The sequence below is a fragment of the Calidris pugnax genome, unplaced genomic scaffold (genome assembly GCF_001431845.1).
Source record: "Calidris pugnax isolate Ruff unplaced genomic scaffold, ASM143184v1 scaffold111, whole genome shotgun sequence".
Classification (NCBI taxonomy): domain Eukaryota; kingdom Metazoa; phylum Chordata; class Aves; order Charadriiformes; family Scolopacidae; genus Calidris; species Calidris pugnax.
In genome coordinates, this window is record NW_015090872.1 from 7,466,351 (window position 1) to 7,489,104 (window position 22,754).

At 49.0% G+C, this 22,754-nt stretch overlaps 3 protein-coding genes across 7 annotated transcripts in view; 2 read left to right on the top strand and 1 right to left on the bottom strand.

Moving 5' to 3' along the window:
* LOC106890172 (IgGFc-binding protein-like) overlaps positions 1-3,795 on the top strand; it is a 62,401-nt gene extending 58,606 nt beyond the window's left edge. The window contains exons 84-88 of the mRNA XM_014945790.1: positions 992-1,191; positions 2,162-2,300; positions 2,601-2,729; positions 3,095-3,194; positions 3,535-3,795. Of these exons, the coding sequence (XP_014801276.1) occupies positions 992-1,191; positions 2,162-2,300; positions 2,601-2,729; positions 3,095-3,194; positions 3,535-3,679 (713 nt within the window). The 3' untranslated portion in view covers positions 3,680-3,795. The remainder of the gene's footprint in view (positions 1-991; positions 1,192-2,161; positions 2,301-2,600; positions 2,730-3,094; positions 3,195-3,534) is intronic.
* Positions 3,796-5,833: 2,038 nt separating this feature from the next.
* On the top strand, positions 5,834-9,252 carry HRASLS (HRAS-like suppressor). Its single transcript, XM_014945931.1, has 4 exons — positions 5,834-5,964; positions 6,528-6,757; positions 6,936-7,204; positions 7,650-9,252. Exons 2-4 carry the CDS (start codon positions 6,619-6,621, stop codon positions 7,749-7,751), a joined length of 510 nt encoding a protein of 169 aa, XP_014801417.1. The 5' UTR covers positions 5,834-5,964; positions 6,528-6,618; the 3' UTR covers positions 7,752-9,252.
* ATP13A5 (ATPase type 13A5) overlaps positions 9,161-22,754 on the bottom strand; it is a 35,783-nt gene continuing 22,189 nt past the window's right edge. The window contains exons 17-30 of one of the 5 annotated variants that reach the window (XM_014945928.1): positions 21,410-21,527; positions 20,665-20,789; positions 20,337-20,500; positions 19,628-19,750; positions 18,734-18,813; positions 18,322-18,364; positions 17,428-17,537; positions 16,627-16,723; positions 15,987-16,059; positions 15,201-15,375; positions 14,165-14,355; positions 12,548-12,636; positions 11,199-11,279; positions 9,161-10,423 (exon numbers count right to left, since the gene is read on the bottom strand). In XM_014945928.1, coding sequence (XP_014801414.1) covers positions 10,223-10,423; positions 11,199-11,279; positions 12,548-12,636; positions 14,165-14,355; positions 15,201-15,375; positions 15,987-16,059; positions 16,627-16,723; positions 17,428-17,537; positions 18,322-18,364; positions 18,734-18,813; positions 19,628-19,750; positions 20,337-20,500; positions 20,665-20,789; positions 21,410-21,527 — 1,670 coding nt within the window. In that variant the 3' untranslated portion in view covers positions 9,161-10,222. Of the gene's footprint in view, positions 10,424-11,198; positions 11,280-12,547; positions 12,637-14,164; positions 14,356-15,200; positions 15,376-15,986; positions 16,060-16,626; positions 16,724-17,427; positions 17,538-18,321; positions 18,365-18,733; positions 18,814-19,627; positions 19,751-20,336; positions 20,501-20,664; positions 20,790-21,409; positions 21,528-22,754 lie in introns of those variants that run through there. The other 4 variants (XM_014945929.1, XR_001412484.1, XR_001412483.1 and 1 more) reach the window with 4 other exon arrangements.

Below are 22,754 nucleotides of genomic sequence, written 5' to 3' on the forward strand. Positions count from 1 at the left end.
GCAAAGAAGTTAAAATTTTGCAGGCCATCAAAAGCCACAAATCTGAAGAAAAAAATTCATTTCAATCTCTTTTAAAATCTACAAAACATATTAGTTCTTTCTTTTTTTCTTGTCTGTGAAATTTCAATATAAAAAAAGATTCAGCTAAAAGCTCCAAATCTTTTAGAGTAAAAAAATTAGCTGAAATCTACAATAATCACAGCTTTTTTCCCTTTTTTTTTTTTTTTTTTTTTCAAGGAAGCGCCTGCCTCTCCTTGCTATGTCACTGGGCAGGGACCAGTTCCTCTCATAACCATGTCCCATAATCAAATTAAAAGTCCTCTCATTTTGCTCATGGCTTCCAGGTGTTCACTACAAATAGCTATCCTGTCTCCCTCCATGGGATACAGGCCTAAAAACGCCGTAGCACGTGTGCTCCCGTCTGCTCCTGGTGTGACAAATTTCATTCCACGGAGCATGGTAATTTTCTTCTGTGCGTTTCGAGCAGACAATATAGGTGACAGAACATCTGTACTTCATTCAACCCCCGTGCGTCATCCAGCATTTTCTTGGTATTTAGCTATTGTTTTCTTTCTGTCTTTCTTCTTCCCTTTTTTTTTTTTTTTTTTTCAAGTTGGGAGATTCATTAAACCATACCTCCCCTGCATCACCCATAGTTAGATGACTTCGTATTCCTGGTGAAACCCAGTTCCCAGAGTTGTTAAACAGTTCTGGAACTTGCAGGGGTGGCTGCCCTGAATGTGTGAGAAGTTATTTGCAGCAAGCACCAGGAATTAGAGTGTAGCAAACAAATAGCTTTGATGATGCATTTCCTGACTTTTGGAGTGCTTTACTTGCAGCTTCAATACTATTATACAGGCGTGCAGATCTGTGTGTGTGTGTGTTTGTTGTATTGCCCCCTATAAAATGGTAACATCCTCTGGTTATCAAAGGGCATTGTGTAAGCAACGCGCAGCAGCCTGCTATAACCGGACTCTCCCTATTTTTACAGCTATATCATGTCCTGCCAACAGCAACTACAGCTCGTGCACGTCTGCATGCCCAGCATCCTGCTACGACTTCACCAGCCCCTTGGAATGTGAATCACCTTGTGTTGAAGGCTGTGAATGTCTCCCTGGCTTTGTTCTTAGCGGTTCTGACTGCGTGCCTTACAAACAATGTGGCTGCACGTACCTTAACAAGTATTATGAGGTACAGTCTCCCTGTGGGTCAGACAGCTCCCGCAGCACCAAACAATATTTTCTTCTGCTAATTATTTTTACAATCTCCTCATTCTCCTCGGCACATAATTTTGCTTTAGAAACAAAGAACAATTGTTTAATACAATTCTGGTCTGTGCAGGAAAGAGAAGAGAGAGTAGATCACTTGGTCTGCCTCTGAAAGTCTGCCTGCCAGAATACTCAAGGCAGGCACTTGGAGAAAGTATATGATTACGCTCTGACCTCCATGTTAATTCTTCACCTTTATTATGATAAATAATAGCCTCATATGCTCTAAAGCTTATAACACACCAGTTACGGGGAAATTCTGACAGTCACTGTGGTCCCTCTCCTCTCAGTGAAGAGTGGTGTAGGCAGAGTGAGAACTGGCTATAACATGAATAGAACCTCAGGCAAGGCTGGACTCTGAGGAACATGGAGAATCCTCCATTGGCATTGCAGGATACAAGAGCTTCATAATCTCATAGATTTCTGTTGTAACACTGGAGATTTTCTACAGAAAAGGCCTAAGCTGGTAAAGATTGTTTTATGGGAGGAGGCAAACACTTGCTATAAACAGCTGGCACTTGCCAGAAAAAAGACACATGGCCTTTCCACATTGCCTTGAAGGCATCATGTGTTGCACCAGCCACTCTCTCTTATCTCCAGCAACAGCTAAGGGCTTGTTGGTTGCACATGTAGTCCACCTGAGGCTAGGATCTCATATCCCATACACTTCTTTTACCTTCTTTCTTGGGCCATCCTTGAGTTTCAAGGATCTGGATTAGTAAACTGCTTGCTTTCTTTTTTGTACAAACTACCAAAAAAAAAAAAAATAATCTGCCCTGTTGCCATTTACAGGAGAGCATCAGAGAGAATAGCATGGGGCCCCAGGGCTCTGCTCAAAGATTTTCTGGCTGATTTTAGTTGATATTTTTTAACATTTAACTGCTGTCTTCCAGATTGGAGAAACATTCACCACTGATGACTGCTCTCAGAAATGCCAGTGCACAGAAAGCTCCACTGTCTTCTGCTCTGACATAGTGTGTGGGTCCGATGAAATCTGTGGCATTTCAAACTACAGTCGTGGATGCTACAGGAGTGAGTCAACTGCTATCACATTGTCTTTGATGCTAAGAAGTCTTGACTTACTGCTTTAGGACATCACTGGGTTGGGGATAATTGCAGCAGAGTGTGTACAGAAGAAAAGCATACCAGGGATCTTACTCTGATATTTAATCGTAGAACCAGTGTTTCCCTTATTCCTCTTGCCAAGTACAAGTAACACACCTTAAAATACGGGGAATATTCAGCATTAGGAGTCAGTATAATCTAAGCAAGAACAATTCTCTCAGGATTGGATTATCAGAAAGCCTGAAGTGTTTCTTCTTTTTTTGCTAGGTGGACCATGTATGCCAAATCCTTGTAAGAATGATGGAGTTTGCTCTGAAACTACCAACAGCAACTCTCCCCACTCCTGTCAGTGTTCAGAATTGTACACAGGACCATTCTGCACAGATGAAAGGCTAGGTAAGAAAACTATTTTGGATTTCACTGTCTGCATTACACACCACTTTCAAAAATAGGTGTCATTATGGAGAAGATTGAGCTTGCTCTTCATTTCCATGCTGTAAATTAGTAGTAACTCAGTGGGTAAGAGCCTGTATAGATCCAAGCCAAAAGAAGAGGTCAGATCCCTCAGTGGAGAGGTTCTAGAAAGCAGGACAGCAGGGCTCTGTAGAGCATACAGGACCTGGGTCTGATACCACTCCAGAAAGTCACATTGATAAGAGAACACAGTATAAATTAAGCAGAGGGGCAATGGTTGAGAAAAAAAAACGTCTTCACAGTATGGTTACCTTTCACTGACTGGGCTCTTTCGTCTTCTTTTGAAGAAGTGGGGCGTGAGGACTCTCCAGTTGCCATCATTGTTGGAGTTGTGGCAGGCGTAGCTATTATGGTCGTTCTCGTCTCCTCTGCAGTGTACATCTACAGGTAAGGCTTTTCCCAGTTTTGCTACGTTCAGCAGAGTCAAGACACATACACCCCTTCTAGCACCTGTAAACCTCAAAACTCCCGTTGCTCACACACCTACAGGGCCAGAAGGGAACCACAGCATTCAGGATCTTGCTTGAAGAATGTGAGGGAAAACTTAGTTTTTTCTCAGAAGTGAACTCATGCCATTTCCTGTACACAGGGCATACGCGTCTCTACCACAAAACTTGGGCTTCTCCAAAATCTGACTTCATTCATGCTTGCGCCATTGTTTGACCTCTCACTGCAGATAACACCACAAATTTTAAATGGTTGTTCTTTCTTTTTCCCCGTTGTACAGAAGGAACAGGAAAATGGGTACAGCTGAGGTATCAAGGGAATCTTCTTTGAGATGGTCGCGGGATGACAGAGCACATGAGCAAGATTATGGCTGCATCGTGAACACTGCATTTGATCAAAATGAATCCTCAAGAACACACCTATAGTTAGCATTATTTTCCAATTGTTTGTATTACTTTCTGCTCTTTTATTTTAATAGTATTTCCAGTATGTTGAGAAGAAATAATTAATAAATCATTGCATTTGCTGAAAACCTTTTAAATTGTTCATCTAAAATCTCATATTATAAACCTAAATTAAAATATGTCCTAAATCCCATTAGAGACTGTGCTGTCTTCAGAGGCTGGTTGAAAAACACAAAGTCCAGCCAGAATTTGCCAGCACAAGTGCGCTGCACACCATCACATACGCACCTCTGGTAGATTCAGTGAAATTCAGTGAAATCCACAAACCGTAGACTGATGAGGTCAGAATTAATTACAGCATCCCAGGCAGGTTTTCATGAGATCACCCTACCCAAATCCTTCCACAGGGAGGGGATTAGCAGACTAAGCTGGAAGCAGTTCTTGCTCCTCTTCTGGCAAGGCAGGTCCAACTGGGGAGAGAAATATATAAGACAACACTGAGTTCACCTGGTGCGAGCTGCAGTAAAAGAGATGACCCCTGTTGCCCCCCTTGGTAGTGCTGGACTGAAAGAAGTGATTGTTTGAAGGAGAGCTGTCTCCTTGCTGTCAGAGTCGAGTGGACAAGAAGTAGGGTTGTCATCAGCCCCCGGCCTGTGGGCACTAAACAAGAGCATAACTTAACAAAATCTGTCTGAAGAATGGGATCCTGTCATAAACTCTCCTTGGGGTCTGCAAACTCTGAAGCTGCCACTTGGTGATGAACATGGGTAGGGATCTGCACCAGCTCAGTCCCAGACCATGCTAAGGACCCCCCTGCAGCAGAAGATCAGAGCTGTTTGTGGCAAGGCCTAATAACACGCAGTGTGCGAGACACCCCCCACGACAGAGCACCCACAGGGCCCAGGAGAGCGAGGCCCTGCCTGAGCCTTCTACAAGCCCTGAACTAATTCCCAGTGCCACAAGGGAAGCTTTGAGACATAAGGAATGCACCATCAAGGTTTCTCTGATGCTTTTCCAGTTCTTTGCAGCCTCACTTCCGATTACGGTGAGGAATAGCATGGGCTTCCTGCTGTTTCTGCCGTAATCCTGCATATTATTTACTTACCCTTTCTCCTTTCCCTTGTGTCCATAAACCCACGTGTGCTGTTGGTCAAAAGAGTATTTGCAACCTCCATGAACAGTCAGGTAGATAAAAGGCATTTTATTCTGGTCCATTCCAGCCCCGGCCAGCCGTCCACCCAGCACAGCACAGCTATTCTGGAGAGGGTGGGAACACAAGGGGGCTTTCAGCTTCGCTACATAATGAAAATGACTCAGCGCAAGAGACCTCCCCGTGCACAAACGAACTGTCAGCCTTATGCTGGAATTTCACCGCAATCATAAAGGCATTTTTCCTGCCTGTTCAGCGGCAGCTTCCCGCTGCGCTCTCGTGCCCGCTGGCAGCGCCATCCTGCGAGTGCCGGGCGCTGCTGACCACGCTCACACCCCCACAGCCAGTGGGATCCCAGCCCAGGCTCTCCCTAGGCAACGGGGCTCAGCTGTGTCCAGGTAAAGCTGATTTCTGGATTTCCATGGATACACTTACCTCCCACCCCCACCAATATCACAAAACTTGCCTTGGCTGGCCACTGCCAAGCTTTGCGAATACTTGAGACTTGGAACAGGGGGTGGCACAGGCAGCAGAACTGCAATTCAGTGCTCTTCTAAATCAACTATTTCATGTCAAGAGAAGCCAGAAAGCTGACAAATCTCTCTAAGGTTTTAAATCAACTGGCTTGCTCACCTGATTTGAAACGCTGGGCTTTGAATACACTGGTTAGTTCAACTCATGCCACCCCCGTGAGACTCCTCTGATGCCCTGAAGGAACCTCCGGCCCCACAACACGAAAGACAAGGGGAAAAACCACCCTAGAAACCTCTTTGCCCTCAAACGGCCGCTGGGATTCACCCCGAGCTCCACCTCCCCGGCGCTTCCCTTCGCCAGCAGGGCAGGGGACCGGCAGCTCCGCGCTGCCTCCCGCCCGGGGAAGGTGCCCAGGTGAGGGATGCCCGGCTCCTCGGCCCCCGCTCCGGAGCCCGTCCCCGCGGCTCTTCCACCCTGCGGAGCGGGGCCTCGGCAGGCGGAGCCGGCAGGGAGCGATCCATCTCCCCGAGCACCGAGCAGGCGCCGCCTGCCTGGAACCCGCCCGGCTCCTCGCCATTTATAGCGGGCGGGAGGAGCCAGGAGCCGGCCCGATTTCCGCCGCTGGTGTCCCCCGCCCCCGGGTGACATCCCGGCCACGGCAGCAGCGGGACGGGCGCTGGGGGTGAGCGGGACGCTTTGGGGGATGTGTAGGGGGGATGCGGGGCAGCCAGGGATGGGAGCAGGTGCCCGCCAGCAGGATGCGGCCCTCTCCCGGGTACCGGCGGCGGGGGTGGCTCCGGAGGGTGCCCCGGAGCCTGGGGACGGGCTCGGCACCTCGGGTGTCCCTCCTTCTCCCCCCGCGAGGAGCTGCGACCCTGCGGGGAGGCTGTCCTGGGGCCAGAACAAGCGGAGCCCCGAAGGGAGCGCGGGCGGGAGCGGCTGCGGGGGACCGGGGCGGCGGGGAGAGCTCGGGAGGTGGCCCCGCGGCGGGGACGGGCACTGGAGCTTGGATGGCGGCCCGTGATGGCTTCACCCTTGGCCTGCAGCGGCGGGAGGGGTGGCCGTTTCGTTTCTTACCCCAGGCCAGGGCTGGGCTGGCAGGAGGGACCAGGCACCCCCAGCCGGGGCCCTGCAGGGATGGGGGGGGACCACCAGCAGCAGTTGGGTGCCACTCAATGGTGCCCCACATGCCGTATAGGGGTGCTGGCACCAGGCCCTAATGATCTCCCTGCCTGCGATCCCCAGCTGGTGCCCATCCAAGACCTCTCCTCTCCACCCGTGCCTTGCGTTGAGCCTGCCCAGCGAGAGGGACATGTCCTGACCTCAGCCCCTTGAGATGGCAGCTATCGAGACCTTCAGCGCCACCCACCCCGGTGACCCCCAGCCCGGGGACCTGATCGAGATCTTCCGGCCAGCTTACCAGCACTGGGCCCTCTACCTGGGGGACGGGTACATCATCAATGTGACACCCGTAGGTAAGGCTGATGCAGCCCAGCAGGGTGTGGAAGGGGCTTTGGGGTGGCCTGGGAGCCCTGTCTCCCTCCATGGGCTGGTGGGGTTCCCTGCTTATGTGTAGATGGCATTTCCAGGAGCCAGACAGAAACCCCCCTGAGGTCTTGGAGACCTGGCTCATCCCATCCCTACCTTCTCCAGATGAAGGGCCCCCAGCCACCTTCTCCAGCGCCAAGTCAGTGTTCAGCAGAAAGGCCCGGGTGAGGATGCAGCTCCTGAAGGACGTGGTGGGAAATGACACCTACCACATCAACAACAAGTACGATGGCACCTATGCTCCCCTGCCGGTGGAGGAGATCATCAGGCGTGCTGAGTACTTCATCGACCAGGAGGTGTCCTATGATGTGCTCGGCAGCAACTGTGAGCACTTCGTGACCCTGCTCCGCTACGGTGAGGGGGTCTCAGACCAGGTAAGTAACATGGGCTAAGCCCCTGCATGCCTCACAGTGCACCTCCTTGCTGCTCCAGACCAGGAGCCAAGCCCCTGGACCAGGGCAGAGCATGGAAACTGCATGGGAACAGCAAAGCCCCAGGTGCAGAGTCCAAGCTGTCACTGCCTCTGGCCTCTCTGGAGACCCTGGACCAGGAAGTATGGACTTCCTGGACCAGGAAATCCACTGTATGGTCTCTCTGCACCCTGATAGTGCCCTCTTACTGAATGCTACAGCCTAAGGGTAAAGGCCTGGGTGTTACCTCTTCTGCTTATGGGCCAGGTGTCTCTCATTCTCTCATTCACTTAATTGCCTTCATTACTTCTGCCTGTTCCTCATTAGCATGCCTGGGGGTAATGGAAAAAAAAAAAAAAACAACAAACCAGCTCATGTTCCTAGCCTGTGTTTTGCTTCCCCTTTGCAGGCCAAACGAGCCATCAGTGCTATTGGGTTTGTAACAGCTGCTGCTGGTGCCTTCTCCTTGCTGGGCTTGCTCCGGAGCAGATCCAGAGAGAGACAGTACTGATGGGACAAGCTGGGAGCAGGACAGGGAGCCCCCGGCCGGGATGGGACCCAGGACAGTTTGTGGCCACAGCTGCCCCTGAGACTTACTAACCAGCGTGTCGCCCTTGCTGAGAGCAGCACTAGCCTGTTTGCTACATCTGCTTTTGTTCCATTGCCTGTGATGATTTTTGTGGTAGTCTGGGAGCACTTGGAAGCAAATTCTCCATCCTCACAGCCCCGGTGCTCTGCTGAAGGCTGGTGCAGGTTTTCTGCACACATCCTGTTTCTTATCCACTACATCCCGTGGGCTCTTTCTGCGAATAACCTATTTTAACCTGTGTGAAGAAACATTTTTACTTCTATGCTACTTTTGGTTAAAAAAAAAAAAAAGTATTGCTAAGAGTTTATTGTGTGTCGTCCAGCTGAGAGCCTGTGCAAGTGGGAAACCCCAGGTTGCCAGGGTAGAAGGGCAGACAGGGCACAGGCTGTGTGTCGGAGCCTTTTGCCTGCTGTGTCTAAACTGAGCTGCTCCTGCGAGGGCGAGATGCAGGCAGGAAAGGCAGGTCTTACAGGCTGAATTCCTCAGTGTTTTAAATGAGGGCCCTGTTTTTGGCATGACATTGTTTTGCTCAGTTTTCTCCTGCTGCAAATCGTCCCTTTCCCTGGCTTCTCTGACCCCCTTTGGGAGCAGCAGAACCCCAGTCTAGGGGGATCTGACGAAAACCCAGCTGTTTGTTCCAGGTTGGGACTGCTGTGCCACTGAAATCTCCCTCTTCATCCCTCTAAGTGCAGTAATTGTTGCTATTGGACCTGACCAAGCTTACTAGATCATCTTTAAGGTCCCTTCCAACCCATCCATTTTATGATTCAGCTCCTTGGGCTGCCAAAGCACTGGGGTTTAAAGAAAGACCACCATGGATTGCAAGGGCAGGCAGGAGCCTTTACCCCCTGTGGCTCGGGCCATCAGCTCTTCAGTGACCAGAAGTTGAGTTTAAGCAGTTTGTAGACCCAGCACGAGATTGATCTTCCTCCAGCCAGGGTCCCTGCAGTGCTGTGGGGAACATGCCTGGAGAATGAGCTGTGCAGCGCCCATGCCCCATCTCCAATTCTATGGAGCCCCACTATTTTCTTGTCACAAAACTGACACATGCCTTGTCCTAGAAGAAAAGAGTTTTGGAAAAGTGTGGTTTATTACTCTCTACCAGGAACGGTTGGCTTGCATATTTGGAATCACATGTAAGAAATTAAAATCTGTGTTGCTTTCACCACAGGCAACTGCCTGGACTGTAAGAAGAGATGAGAGCAAAAGAGCCGTCTGTAAGAGGCTTGCTATTTTTGTCTGCTCTTAACATGTACATAACGGGATCAGAAGCTTTTTTTAAACATCAGTTGTTTCAATGTTTGAAATAACAAAGCCAAGACTTCTGGTCATAGTCTGTAATGCCCTCTGTTATTACATTTGAATAAATTTCTTCTTTTTTAACATGGAAAAATGTATTATAATAAAACAGAACCTGAAACTCCTTTTTTGTTTCTTGCAAACGTAATCAAAAGTTCTTTCTTGGGTGAACTACTTAGGTGGTTGAACGATTTGAAGATGGAAGAGCGGGTACAGAGGGGCTCAGGTTCTTGTACCTCTCTGGCAGCCGTGCACCAGAGCACGTCAGAACCCCGGCTTCGTGGTGTGACCCAGTTGCAGCAGGACCTCGAGGCTTAGCCCTGCTTTCTGCCGCGTGACACCAAATCTCAGGCAGGACCTGGCAGCCGCAGGGCACGGCCTGGGGGGGCTGTGTGTGTACAGCAGCTGTGGATGCACAGCCTTCCCAGCCTGGTCCTACAGCAGTCCTCAAGCTTTAACCTTTCTTGTCCTCGGAGCCTCATGTCTCTGCAAGAACTGGCAAGGGAGAGCTGGGTGAGGGCAGTGTATGTGCCCTCTCACATCTGTAATTCGCTCCAGGATGCAAGAAAATGGGTATTACTTCATCTCGGAAACTTTCTTGTAGTTCTTGGAAGCTGCAGTGTTTCATTTAACGCAGGATTTTGCAATTGTACGCGTGCTACTCTGTGCGGTCAAGATTAGGTCACTTATTTTGGATTGCCTTCCCATCAAACCCAGTGGGTACATTGACAGGATTTGGTGGAGCAGCAGCTGAAACATGGAGCAAAAGTGTGACATGGAGCAGCAGAAGCCATCGCTTCGCAGTATTCAGTATTTTTGAGCATTTGTAGGAGGTGTTGGCAAGGTCCAAGATCTGCTGTTGCCATGGAGTGGAGTCAAGGCTGTTATTTTACCAGCAGCTGAGAGAACAATCCTTGCCTGTGCTCCGGGACGGTGCCAGCGTGGGCCCAGCCTGCCCCTGAATGGCTGGGATTGTGCAGGGATTTCAAGCATCTGACTCTGGTGCACATCAAGGGATGAAAACATGGGCTGGTCAGTGCGAGTCGGGAAGCTGCCGTCACTGCACGGACCCGCACCCGGCTGCAGGGTCTCACCTAGTCCTCATTGCTGGGTTCGTAGGTGGGGTTAATGTAAACCTCATCCGTGCTTTTCACTGCAAAGTCTTTTCTGTTTACGGGAGGCCAGTTGGGATCCCTCTGCAGCATCCTCTGCCATTTTCGGTACTGGCTCTTCGACTGGTACCCAAACCAGGCTTTGAGCAGCAGCCAGAGGTGCTTGTTCTGCAGGATAACATCCTGTGGAGCGACACGGCGCAGGGTCAGTGCTGCTGCCCTTCACTGGGAGGAAGGACTGCTCGGGGGACAAATGCCATCCCCTGCTACACGTGCGACCCCCGAGCCCCACAGGGAGCACAGCGTTGGGTGCCTGCGTGGGCCCCCACTTAAGTAACACAGCTGCCAGAAGCCACCATCCTCATCCACAGGAAGGGCTCTGCTTGGTTCTACCAGGACAACACCGACCTCAGTCTGTTTGCCTGAAGGGGATAATCAGGGGGCATGTTTTTCCTCCACTGGCACTTTCCTCCACTGTGGGATGGCTGGGCACTGCTGCTCCTCGCAGGGGACTGTCACCCCGGGGGTGACACAGCCAGCCTCGACCCACACAATGCTTTAGGGCTTAGTCATTCCTGCAACATCCAGCTGCAAAGTCAGCACAGTCTCTGGCCCAATCGATTGTAGGGCAAGAGGGAAGCAGTTGTTTTAAAATCAGTGCCAGGGGCCTGACCCGTGCTGCGGTCTGTTCCCCTGTGAGCCAGGGCAGCAGCTCCTCCTGGGCAGCTGCACTTCAGCTCACTCTCTCTCTCTAAAGGCTTAAGAGATGTGCTCCTAAATAATCTCTGGTGCTGCATAAAATGGATTTGATTGATGCAGATAAAGTCTTATGGGGAAAGAAAAAAAAAATAAAGCCAGAGGGTTTATGGTTCTGTGGGAGGAGAGTGTTGATGCAAATAGGAGTAGAAAGACCCAACCAGAGGCTGCTCCTGTTCACCCTGTAAACAAATGCACTCACCTCTGTAAAAAATGATACGCAGAAGGTGAGCAGGAGCATCAGTAAGATGTAAACTCTCCAGATCACAGGAGTGCAAAGAAACTGTTGGAAAAGACGTGTATAGCAATTAGGTTTAAACGCCTTGCCAAGACTTGCATCTGTTCCTAATGATTTGAGAGTCTGACTAACATTTTCCCAGTGGCAAGCATGGAGGAGGCAGTAGGAAGTGACAGTGATTCCTTGTCACAGAGATCTCGGGAGGTTTGATGCTGCCTAACTCATCTCGGCTACTTAGGCCACTGCTGAAAACAGTAAACCAGGTTCCTGGGACAGGGTCGGGTGCCCAAATACTTCTGGGGAGCTGCAGCTAATGCACAACATGGGGCTCCTCTCACTCTGTGTGTGCCCTCCCTGATGCCAGGCCTCCACTTGAATCCATCCCATGCAGGATGGCTGGGACCAGCCACAGGGCTGGCCATTCCCAGCTTTGGCCATCACAGCTGGAGGCACCTGCAAAACCACATGCAAAACCACAATCCAACCCCATTGTGCCTTTCTGTTAAGAAGAAAATCTCAGCAAGCTCTAAGCTCTTTTTCCTCTCCCTGTTGCCACCCTTCAGAGGCAAAGAGGACCACCTCATTAACTAAACCCTTGTCAGAAGGATGTTAGAGAAGTTTTGAAAGGACTGCCCAGTCAGCATTGGACCAGCACATTCATTTCCAAGATGACTGTAGCTGTAGCTTCTGCTCTGTACGTTTAGGTAAAGGGCCAGCAAAGTATGTGGCACAAAAAGGAAAGGGATTCCCCACAGCATGGAGCTGCCTAACTCATCTCGGCTACTTAGGCCACTGCTGAAAACAGTAAACCAGGTTCCTGGGACAGGGTCGGGTGCCCAAATACTTCTGGGGAGCTGCAGCTAATGCACAACATGGGGCTCCTCTCACTCTGTGTGTGCCCTCCCTGATGCCAGGCCTCCACTTGAATCCATCCCATGCAGGATGGCTGGGACCAGCCACAGGGCTGGCCATTCCCAGCTTTGGCCATCACAGCTGGAGGCACCTGCAAAACCACATGCAAAACCACAATCCAACCCCATTGTGCCTTTCTGTTAAGAAGAAAATCTCAGCAAGCTCTAAGCTCTTTTTCCTCTCCCTGTTGCCACCCTTCAGAGGCAAAGAGGACCACCTCATTAACTAAACCCTTGTCAGAAGGATGTTAGAGAAGTTTTGAAAGGACTGCCCAGTCAGCATTGGACCAGCACATTCATTTCCAAGATGACTGTAGCTGTAGCTTCTGCTCTGTACGTTTAGGTAAAGGGCCAGCAAAGTATGTGGCACAAAAAGGAAAGGCACATTCTGTTTGCACTTACCTCCATGCCACTGTAGACAGCATCAATGTCAGCAAAGAAGAGGAAGAGGCAGACTGCAAGCTGGAGGGTCAGGAGGACTGAAAACACATCTAGGGAAAGAAAAGAATTTTTGGCCCTGGGAGGGAAGGAGGTTGGTGACCAAATACACGACAGGAACCCCAAATGCCATAAATGTAAAATGCCATAATGTAAAATGCCTTCCCCCCAGCTAAAAGAAGAGTTGTGGAATTGAAACTAGAGGAGCTACTCCCCAGCAGCATGCTGCAAAGCTCACCACCTACACTGGTTTTTCTCGCATAGATTTGGCACATTCTGATTCTTATACAACCATTTTTTCTCGCATAAGTGATTTGGCACATTCTGATTCTTATACAACCACAGAAAACTGCCTCAAAAGGGCACTGCTGTGAGCCACACCAGCATCCCTTCTCCTGTGCTTGCTCCTCCATGTGCTCAGCCACACACCTGGGCTGCAAGCAGCGGAGGAGGTTGCGTGTTTCCATGGGCTGTCCTGCCAGGGTGGGGAAGGTCTTGTGCAACCAACTCGGTGCAGAAGTGGGCTATACCTGTGCCTTCCACAAGAAAGAGTTTGTCTGGCTTTGTATTCCCTTCCAAAGGAGCAGGAGGCCACAGAGCGATGGCAAATGGCTCAGATGTCCAGAGATGCCAAGCTCCTGGCAATTACCAGGAGCTAAGCATCTTAAAACCAGCTGGTCAATTGGGTCAACTGCTCCCAACGGCCTCCTGACAACCCTCTCACTGCCAGGCAGGAGAGGGGAGAGGGCTGGATGGGTGGCAAAACCAAGGGAATTGCCCTTTTCTTCCTCCTACAGATTGTCCCCAAACAGGGATAAAACAGAGAGAAGCGAGTGCAGATTTGTGAGCTGACAGAGTCCTCTGTCCCATCTCAGCCTGGCTGCTTGCAGGGCAGCTTCTTTCTGGTCTCTCCTGTCTTCTGCAGGTGATCAGTGCTCTGTGAAATGGGTTTGAGACCTGCCTTTTAACAAAATACCTAACAAAATCAACTCTCCTGAGGTGAAGCAAAGTCCTTCCCTCATCCATGAGCTGCAATTATAAAGGAGCTGTCAGTCAAACAGTGGCTGGAAGAGCAAAATCGCCTCGGCAAAACTCAAACAGAAAAAAAAAGGTTATTGTGAGAGGATTTTAACAGTAACATTATCACAGGCTTTTCTCTCTCATCTCTAGGAATGGAAGTCAGGCAAGGTAAGACTGTGAATCTCAGAGGAACTCCTTCTGATGTGTGTATTTTGAAACCTGATCCTCATATGCTCTCTGTGCTCACAATAATACACAGTTCTGCTCTAAATCCAGCCCATCATCTCCTGGAAAGCACACATTTTCCAAAACAAGATGCAGTCTCCTTTTTCAGCTCTGCTGCTTCTCATCTCCAGGAATAAGCTAACATAAGCACTGCTCACCGAGCTTTTTTAGAAGGAGAAGTAGGAGTTCACGTGCACCAGCAGTTGCTTTACATGCCAGTCACTGGTGTGGGTACAGAAAAATCCACAGCATCTCTTCCCCAGCAGCCTCTACTGCCAGGGTTATTTTGGGGCAGGAATGAGAATCTGGAGCACATATTACTCCAGATCTACTCACAGTTGGTGTAGATGGGCTTCCGGAAGGGCTTTCCCTTGGAAAAGACGAAGGCCACGATGATGCAGTTGATAGAAGACAGTGGCCACAGCGTAGTGTCTTCGTAACTGAGGACGCTGCTCTGGGCACCGCTGCTGGTACCGTTTCCCCCGGGGCTGGTGGGGGACACGGTCTGGTTCCCTGGAGAGCAATGTCTGTAAGGTAACACCCAGCATTTTGTTCCCGCTTTCTCCAGCAACAGTAAGCTGCAAACAGCAATTCCCTTTCCTCTCCCACCCAGCTCACTATAACCAAATGTCGCCCACAGGAGTAAACCCCAAATGTTTTAAAACAAAAACAAAAACTCAAATAGCTTAATTTTCTGGATTGTGGGCAATAATAGCAGTGTTCAAGACACATGGCTGCAAAGATGCATGCTCCAGCTGTCTACAGCTCACTCTGGCACACTCGCCCTGTGATATGTCCATGCATCCACAGAGAAACAGCCCTGGCGTCTGGGAGCACCCCCACTGAAACACCTGCCTGGGCCTCCTGCCCTACCGCTTCAACTCTGCGTGAAGGTATGCTGGTCTTTAATATATATATTCGAATATATGGCATATATTATAAATATTATTTCCCAGGGGAGCTGTGCTGCCAGACCCTGGGAGAGGGCAGCAGAGGGAGGGAAAGAGGGAGAGACAGAGGCCAGCCATCCCCTGCCACCCCACTGCCCACCACAGCCCCATGGCCTGGCACCACTGGGATCCCGTGGCCACTTCTCCCACATTTCCAGATGGGCTTTGGAGGAAGCGTTGGAAAAACATGCATGTTCTAGCCCTCGGGCTGACCCTTTAGATTTGAGCGTGGCATCTGCCACAACTTCATTTTGCCTTGGCAACGCTCTGCTGAGTACACACACAGCTGGGGGAGTGGAAATTGTCCCACTCAGGTCCCTCAGCGTGCCCAGCTGCAGGCCATGGCAAGGCTGGGGTGTCCCCCGCACACAGCAGCAACGCCATCTGCAAGCCAGGGACCAGAGACAAAAAGAGGGACTTACCTCTGGCTGGCCAGGGCTACATACCAGGGCTGCTTCTTCACCAGAAGGAAGCCACAGGTTTGCATGATGATGGTGAAGCACACATTGAGGATGATGGAGAGCAGCAAGGGAGGAGAGAGGAGCTGGCCGGGAGGGCGATAAGGTGCCAGCTTTGGATAGGCTTCAGTCAAGCTCACTGGGGAGAAACCGGAGATCTTTGCAGTCCTCAGCAGCCCAGCCCACCAGCAGCCCTCTGCGTTTGCTGGGTGAGCAGAGCCACACACAGACCCCCACCCACTCATCACAGGTGAAAACTGCTAAAGCCTAGCCCTAATAAGCAGGCAAGAAATGGCTTTGATCTCCAGAATTTTCCATCTGAACCTCCTCTGAATCTCCCCCTCAGGAGAACATAGAGATAAGATGGGGAACATCACCCTCATTTGCAGGTGGGGATCTCCAGCGGAGTCCAAGAGCCGTACTGGGTCTCACACCAGGAACACACAGGAGACCAGGAGCTGATTTTACACTGCCTGACCCCACTAATAGTCACCAAAGCAATTGCTCCTCTTCCAGCCGAGTCCCACATCCAAACCCTATTGGTGACGTACAGAGTTCTGCAGTCGTGTTTGCAAAGGACTATAAGCCAAATCCCATGCTCTGGGCCCTAGGAATTTCTCTAGCATCACTGGTTATGATGTTACTGACAGCAGAACTTGGCTCCTCATTTTAACTTTTATTGGGAGATGAATTCAACTATCTAGACTCAGGCTCTCAAACAGACACAGCTGGTTTCCCCGAGTAGCTTACTTGTTAGGCAAACCAACAGCGTAATGGCAACATCTTGTATCAAATACTGGTGAATCCCAAAGATCTGCAGTTGCTGGAACAAAAACAAAGGCAGCACCACCTGAGAACTGATGTCAACTTTGATATGATACAATACAACCTGCAGCATCCGATGCTATTTCAGAGCAGCGTCATGCCAGCAACAGCAACCTCACAGCCCTGATGCAACCTTGTGAGGACTAACAAGCCCAGCTTGCCAGGTGTCAGCCAGGTCCTTTGAACCCCTTGCTAATTCATAGCACTTGTGGGCAACCTGACACTCGAATGTGGCATTTGAATGTTTTTCCCACCCTTCTTCCAGAAGATGCCAATGTCCCTTGGACCACTTAAACCAGGTCACACCCTCCCAGCCCACAGTAAAAGCAATGACAGCCAGAGTTTCACTTTGTGCCAGGTTTGAAATGTCTTTGGGTAGTGGGGACATGGACAAATTTGCTGTGCCCAAACTAGTGGCTGGAGAAGCTGTCCCCGTGTGGACACCCACCCTGTTTGCCAGTGAGGTTGGGCCATGCCTTGCAGATTGACAGACACTCACTTTGCTAAAAGATAACAACCGACGGTGAGCACAGTGTGTGATAGAAGATCAGCATGGAACACTTACCCAAAAGAGCAGGGCAGTACCGACAAACTGAATCAGGCCGTAAAGGGTCAGGTATTTAACGACAGCGAAGGAAGAAACCAAAGCAGCTCGACCTTCCCTGCTCAAATACAAAACAAAGGTAACCCTCTCCCCTTTTAGCTACAGTACTGGGGGTTTAGTGCAACAGAGGGTTTCTTCTTCTCAGGGGGGCAACTCCTTTTGTTTAGGATCTCGAAGAAGAATAGAGAACAGCTCAAATTCCATAGATGAATACTTTAGCCTTAAGATACTGCGGAGCCACTTAACTACCCTTTATCTGCAGCGTTTTGTTTCTTTGGTTTTATTCTGCAGCTACAATTTTAATACCTGGATTAAGCTGCTATTGCTTTTTTATTACTAATTTGCTCAACAGTTCTGGGAATCAAGCACATTTCTACACAAACAAGTAATTGCCTTTGCATACATTTGGTTAAATGGCCTTATTACTGGCTGGTCCATGACCAGGTGCAGCATATGGATAGCAATGGCTTAAAGCAATGGCAAGCAGTTCTAGTCCATGGTCACCATTATACCTGCTCTTTCATGCCACACTCCAGCTGCACCTGTTCCAAAAATATCAGCCATCATGGCCAATGCTCTCTTAAAGGCAGAAAAAACCTCCCAGTGATGGAATTTGAGGATCAAAAAAATTTCAAAAACCCTTCTGCTCTATTTTTTTATAGATACTGAGAAGCATCTTTGAGGGTAGCGCATGCCCACTCGCAACCCCACTCCCTGAGCTCAGAGCAGGCAGCAGCTCCCTGAGACACCCAGCAAACCCACCTGATCAGCTCCGGCACACACTGGATGTTGGGGATTTGGGAGGTGAAGGGTGAGGCCACAGATGCCTCCTGCTCCGACAGGGATATCCCTGCATGGGCCATTTTCAGAGCCTGAAACCCACAGGAGTAAAAGAAGATGGAGAGACACCCACCCCACACAATACGTTTACTGGTGCTCTACAAGTCTTGCTTCAAGTGTCTTTTGTAATTGATCTTCCTCTATTCTGTGGCCCAGCTGATCTCATTTTCCACGTATCTTCCCTTCCCTGGAGCTTAAATATTTCTTTTGTTCATTTAATCCCATTATACCTAGTTACAATCCTTTGAACAGCCCTGTGTGCTGTTTCCCACCCTGGAGTTTGTGCATACCTCTCCTGCTAAACACTATCCTAAACTATTTAAGTCACCATTTTATCCTCTTTCTATTCCTTTCAATCTCCTGTTCATTTTTCTTTTATTGCTGTCTTATGAGCTCTCTGTCACCTGCCCTTGTCACCTCTGGTTTAGTGCTCAGGTGTAGGCTGTGGACAATGTCTACAAAGCAAGCTAATGCATAATTACAAAATTATATTATTATAACATTTTTTATAATAATATAATAGGTAACATAATAATTTACAATTGTAAATTTGAACAAATGTGTAAGAAAAAGTCCCTTCCCCCTATTTCAGGGGGGAGAGGGAAATCAAATCAGTAATTCTCTATTATCATGTATGTTAATATTTTTTAAAAAGCACATAGGTAGTATTTTGCAACGACACACTGACCGGTTGTCCCCCACAGGCTAATGCAGGAAATGCCTGTGACAAGTGTTGTTGGGCAGCCTCTTGTCACAGACCTCCTTAGGCTGAAAAAGGTGAAATTTCACAAGAATGGAAGATGAGCTCCTACATACCCCACAGTCGTTGGCGCCATCACCGCACATACCCACGTAGTAACTGATGGAGGAAGAAGAAGGAAAACACATTAAGTCTTTCCTGTAGCTGTTTGATCATGTGGTGGAACACCTGCTGGCTTAGCACTAGCGGGGACATCAGAGCAGGGACTGGTGCTGGCCCTGGAGAAGGCAGTGGCTGTTTCCAGAGCACAGGTTGTACATGGGGAGAGGATGGGGCAGAGTACACGGAGCAAAATTAGGACTGGGGTCTGAAAGAGGCTATAACAGGAAAGGGAATGCTGCCACTTTATTCCAGACAGTGTTTCCCCCTTGGAAAGATGAGCCTGGACCAGCGCTAGATGGGACAATCACACTTCAGAGAAAACATGGTATTGGTTTGGCTCAAAAAGAGAACAAAAGAGAAACTAACTTGAGTTTCTGAAACTCTTCAACGAGGCTGGACTTCTGGCCAGGAGACATCCTAGCAAAGACAGTCGCATTCACCAGTATCTGCAAGAAAGAGCAACAGGCTACCTTGGGCAGGCATTTGTGCCTCCATCACTCCACCAATGCAGGAGCAGTCCTCCCAGATGGGTGCTCAACACTTGTGAAACCCTCTAATCCCGCCTCCCAAGCCCTACCATGGTTTTGCTACCCTTAGGGTTCAGATTCCCTCTAACACCAGATTTATCCTGCTCGTTTTTCTGCCTTTCCTGCTCCACAGGAGGTGCTGGGAAGCCAGCAATCACCACGTGCTCTGCAGCAGCCTTTAGAGCAGCAAGGCATTATAAGTGTTTCTAAAGTACAGAACAGATGGTTGATGACAGCAACAATAACACTGCTCAGCCTGAGGTTTCTCCTACCTGAAAAATCTGGCCAGAGAGTACAAAATCCAAAAATCTGTCCCAGCACCAGTTATTTTATGGACTGGGTGACAGGAGTTAAAGACTTCTGCTGCTAGATGTATTTTATGTTCCTGATGCCCCTCCTGAGCAGAGGCCACTGCCAGCTACGGTAGCAGCACATGGGAATGGGGCTGATGCTTTTAATTAAACTGAAATTGAGAAGGTGACCATGGAGTGACTCCACTCCACAGCTGCTCGCAGCACCACAGCCACCCCTGTCATTTGAGGTCTTAGAAGATGCTGAAAGCAAGCTGTTTGGGTTAAACCTGAGGCATGGTGGGAGGCTGCCCAGACCTGTCAAAATGTGAAGTGACAACGCTGCAGCTACCGACAGAAAAACACCTTTCTCCAGCTGGGACACCACTGCCTCTTTATAAAACAGGGAGGGCAACTAAGTGCTTTGTTTCCTCTGAACTTACTTTTGGCAGCAAGCTGTAGAAGTGCTTTATAATAACCTGATAGGACTTTCCATTCATTGCAAAGTGGTAGTTGCAGGTTTCTCCTTCCAAGGTGATCTTTTCCTCGGTATTAGCACGTGCCTCCTAGAAATAAGGCAGCATTTATTGTTAGACTGAGGTCATAACATGCCATCCCTCTTCCCCCTCGTCAGCCTCCCACCAGGCAACCAGGGACACAGCCTTCTGCAGCGTCCTTTGGAAAACTTTACACCTGGCAGTGCTTGATTTTCTAGCTGCGTTTCCACACGTAACTAATCCCTGTTAGCCACAGGCTGCTAATTTAGACACTGAAGTTTGGCCCAGCAAACAGTCACACAGACCAGTATGTATAATTGCATTAATTCCTCACACTTCAAGTGTGATTGAAGCAGCCACTGCATCTGCAGAGCCTTGCCAGTTATTCGTGTAGTTATTTTGCGTGTTGCCCTGAGCAAAGAGCCACTGTATTAATTATTTCTCCCTAATGAGTGCATGGTCCACACCACACCTCCACATAGCCTGGGGTAGGTACAAACTAGCCCCCAGGTTTCCTCCATTCCTTAGAGCTACTTCCAAATCCTTAGCAAGGAGTCCAGGCCTAAGGAGCCTGGGCATTAGACATTAATTAGACAGTAAAAGCTTTGTTAATTCCCCCTGGCACCCAAAAGCAGCCATCCCTGGCTGTGCTTACATGGGGAGCAGCTGTGTTTGTTTTGCTCTCTTCTGCCAGTCGCCAGGCAATGGAAGCTGGAGAGGAGCCCTCTGGCTCATTTGCTTCGATGAGGATGACTTTGCTGCCCGTGTGAATCATACCCGCGTTCCTGGCCACTGTGACAGCTGTCTGTAGGTTGTCCCCTGCAAGGACAGTGGAGAGACAGGCTCCTCATATCTGCCATAGCATGGTGGCAGCCCAGGTAGAGACCATGGATGTGCTATGGAAGATACTGGAGGAGTGAATCTCTCTCCTGCGTGTCCCGTGGCAGCCGGCACAGCCACAGGAGGAGCCTGGGGGGATTTACCTGTGACCATGACACTCCTGATGCGGGCAGCAGCCAGCTCTCGCAGCACAGGCTTCGTCTCCTGCTTCAGGCGGTTCTCCATCACCAGGAGGCCCAGGAATGTCAGCCCAGACTCTGCCTCATCTCTTGGAGCAAGGACAGAAACGCACACGCTGTTTCCCAGGAATGGCAGAGGGAGCGAGGCTCTCCCTGTGGTTTTGTTCAATGGGTGAGCTGTGCTCAGCAGGAAACACGCTTGTTCCACAGGGAAACGCAAGTGCTATGAGTTCAGGATGAGCAGTGCTCAACAAACAACATTTCTGCAGCCTCAGCCAAGCTGCTGCTCCGCTACATTGCTGTCTCTAGGAAGGAGCAACGCAGCAGAGGTGTGTGTGCAGAAAGAAGGACAGGAATTTGCAGGAACTGGCCAGCTGAAGCCCACAGATTATGGCACACAGAATCTGTATTGCAGTCCCAACCCATTGCCGTATAGAAGCACAATAACCAGCTTTCATTACCCTTTGATAACAGATTCTGAAATTCAGCTCAGTGAGCTTTGCAAGAGCAGTAGTAAAGCAGGCAATTAACAGTGTAATCAGCATCTGCTGAGAGGAAGGTGTTAAATGGTACAGCTTCCCAACAAGCTTCCTTTGGCAGGAGAGGAGGGGAAGGTTTGGAACAGGGCAGGTTGGTTTGGGACAGGATGTAACAAGCAGTTGTGAAAGCAACCCCATGGTGACACCAGTGGCTCATCAGCACACCTTACCTCTCCAGGCTGCTCATGTCTACATCCTTTCCTAGGTTTAGCACTTTATGGGCCAGGGCAATGACTCTGAAGCCTTGACTTGTGTACATCTTCAGCTCCTCTAAGAAATTAGCTGGGACTGTTTACAGGAAAAAAAGTTTCATTGTTAGAATATTCCGTGCCTGCTGATTGATTTTCTAGGGTTAAATGCCTGTCCTTTAAACTACTTCATAGCCTGAGTTACAGCACTGTGGCCTCTTATAGAAGCCAGATGTTTTGTCCTGATGCTAGGTAACTGGCTGTTCAGATAAGTGACCTATGCCTCTGCTTTATACTTTTGGAATGCATGCTAAGGTGCAGGCAGATAAGATGAATTACTGGGCAGAGGACAAATAATAAAAATATGCGACTTCATAATTCTGTCCTAAGCTTTACTGTATACATGCTGAGTGACTGAGGAAATTGTTTTTATGTCTATGCCTTAATGTCAGAATTCTCCCAAATCCTAGCTTTCCAATTCTCTGATCATTACCATGACTTTAAAAGCAGTAAGTTCCTTTTAACTTTGCAGTATTTTGTACTCGCTATGTACTGCAATCACAGCTTTACAGTGCAGTACCTAATTATTCATTAAGCTGTAATCAATAGAGAAACAATCAAGACAGGATGAGAGAAGCTATTTAGAAACCTGAGAAAGCGGAACATAATTTTAAAGATATTTTTCTTGCAGATGTTGCCTTGTTTGGAGGCTTGTATCATTAGATCTTACGTGGTTCTAAACTAAATCTTTCTGTTATCCCTCAAAGCCATTTGCACCTATTTTGCGGACAGCGCCATCTGAAATAAAAAAAGAGCCACAGACCATTGGTACTGTGTTTGCTTGGCAGCCTTCTGAAGTATTCAGTGAATGTGACCCGAGTTTCAAGTTTGCAGACAAATTTGAGAACAAGCCTATAATATTGTTCAGATACGAAAAAGAAAAGCCTATGTTTACTTGCAGAGAGAGGACAGAAGTCTTGGCTAGAGTGTTAATACCAATTATCCTTAATAACAGTAATTTGTATGTCCACAGCCAGTCTCCCATCACCGAGATTTAAAGCCTTTGCAAGCTGAGTCAGTAACTCAATGCTGAATTTACAGGGCAATAAATTAGCAGGGAATTTAAGAACTTGTACAACACAACACACTTGCTGTGGCACATGCAATTAGCATGAGCCTACATCTGCTCTGGGTATTTTGACATATCAACATTATTTATGCACTATATCTTTAGCTGATGCAAGTCAGCTAAGGGATGTATGGGGCTGAACCTCAGGCGGTGCATCTCGCTAGCTGTTGGGCTGTGTGCATCTTTAACTTACAAACA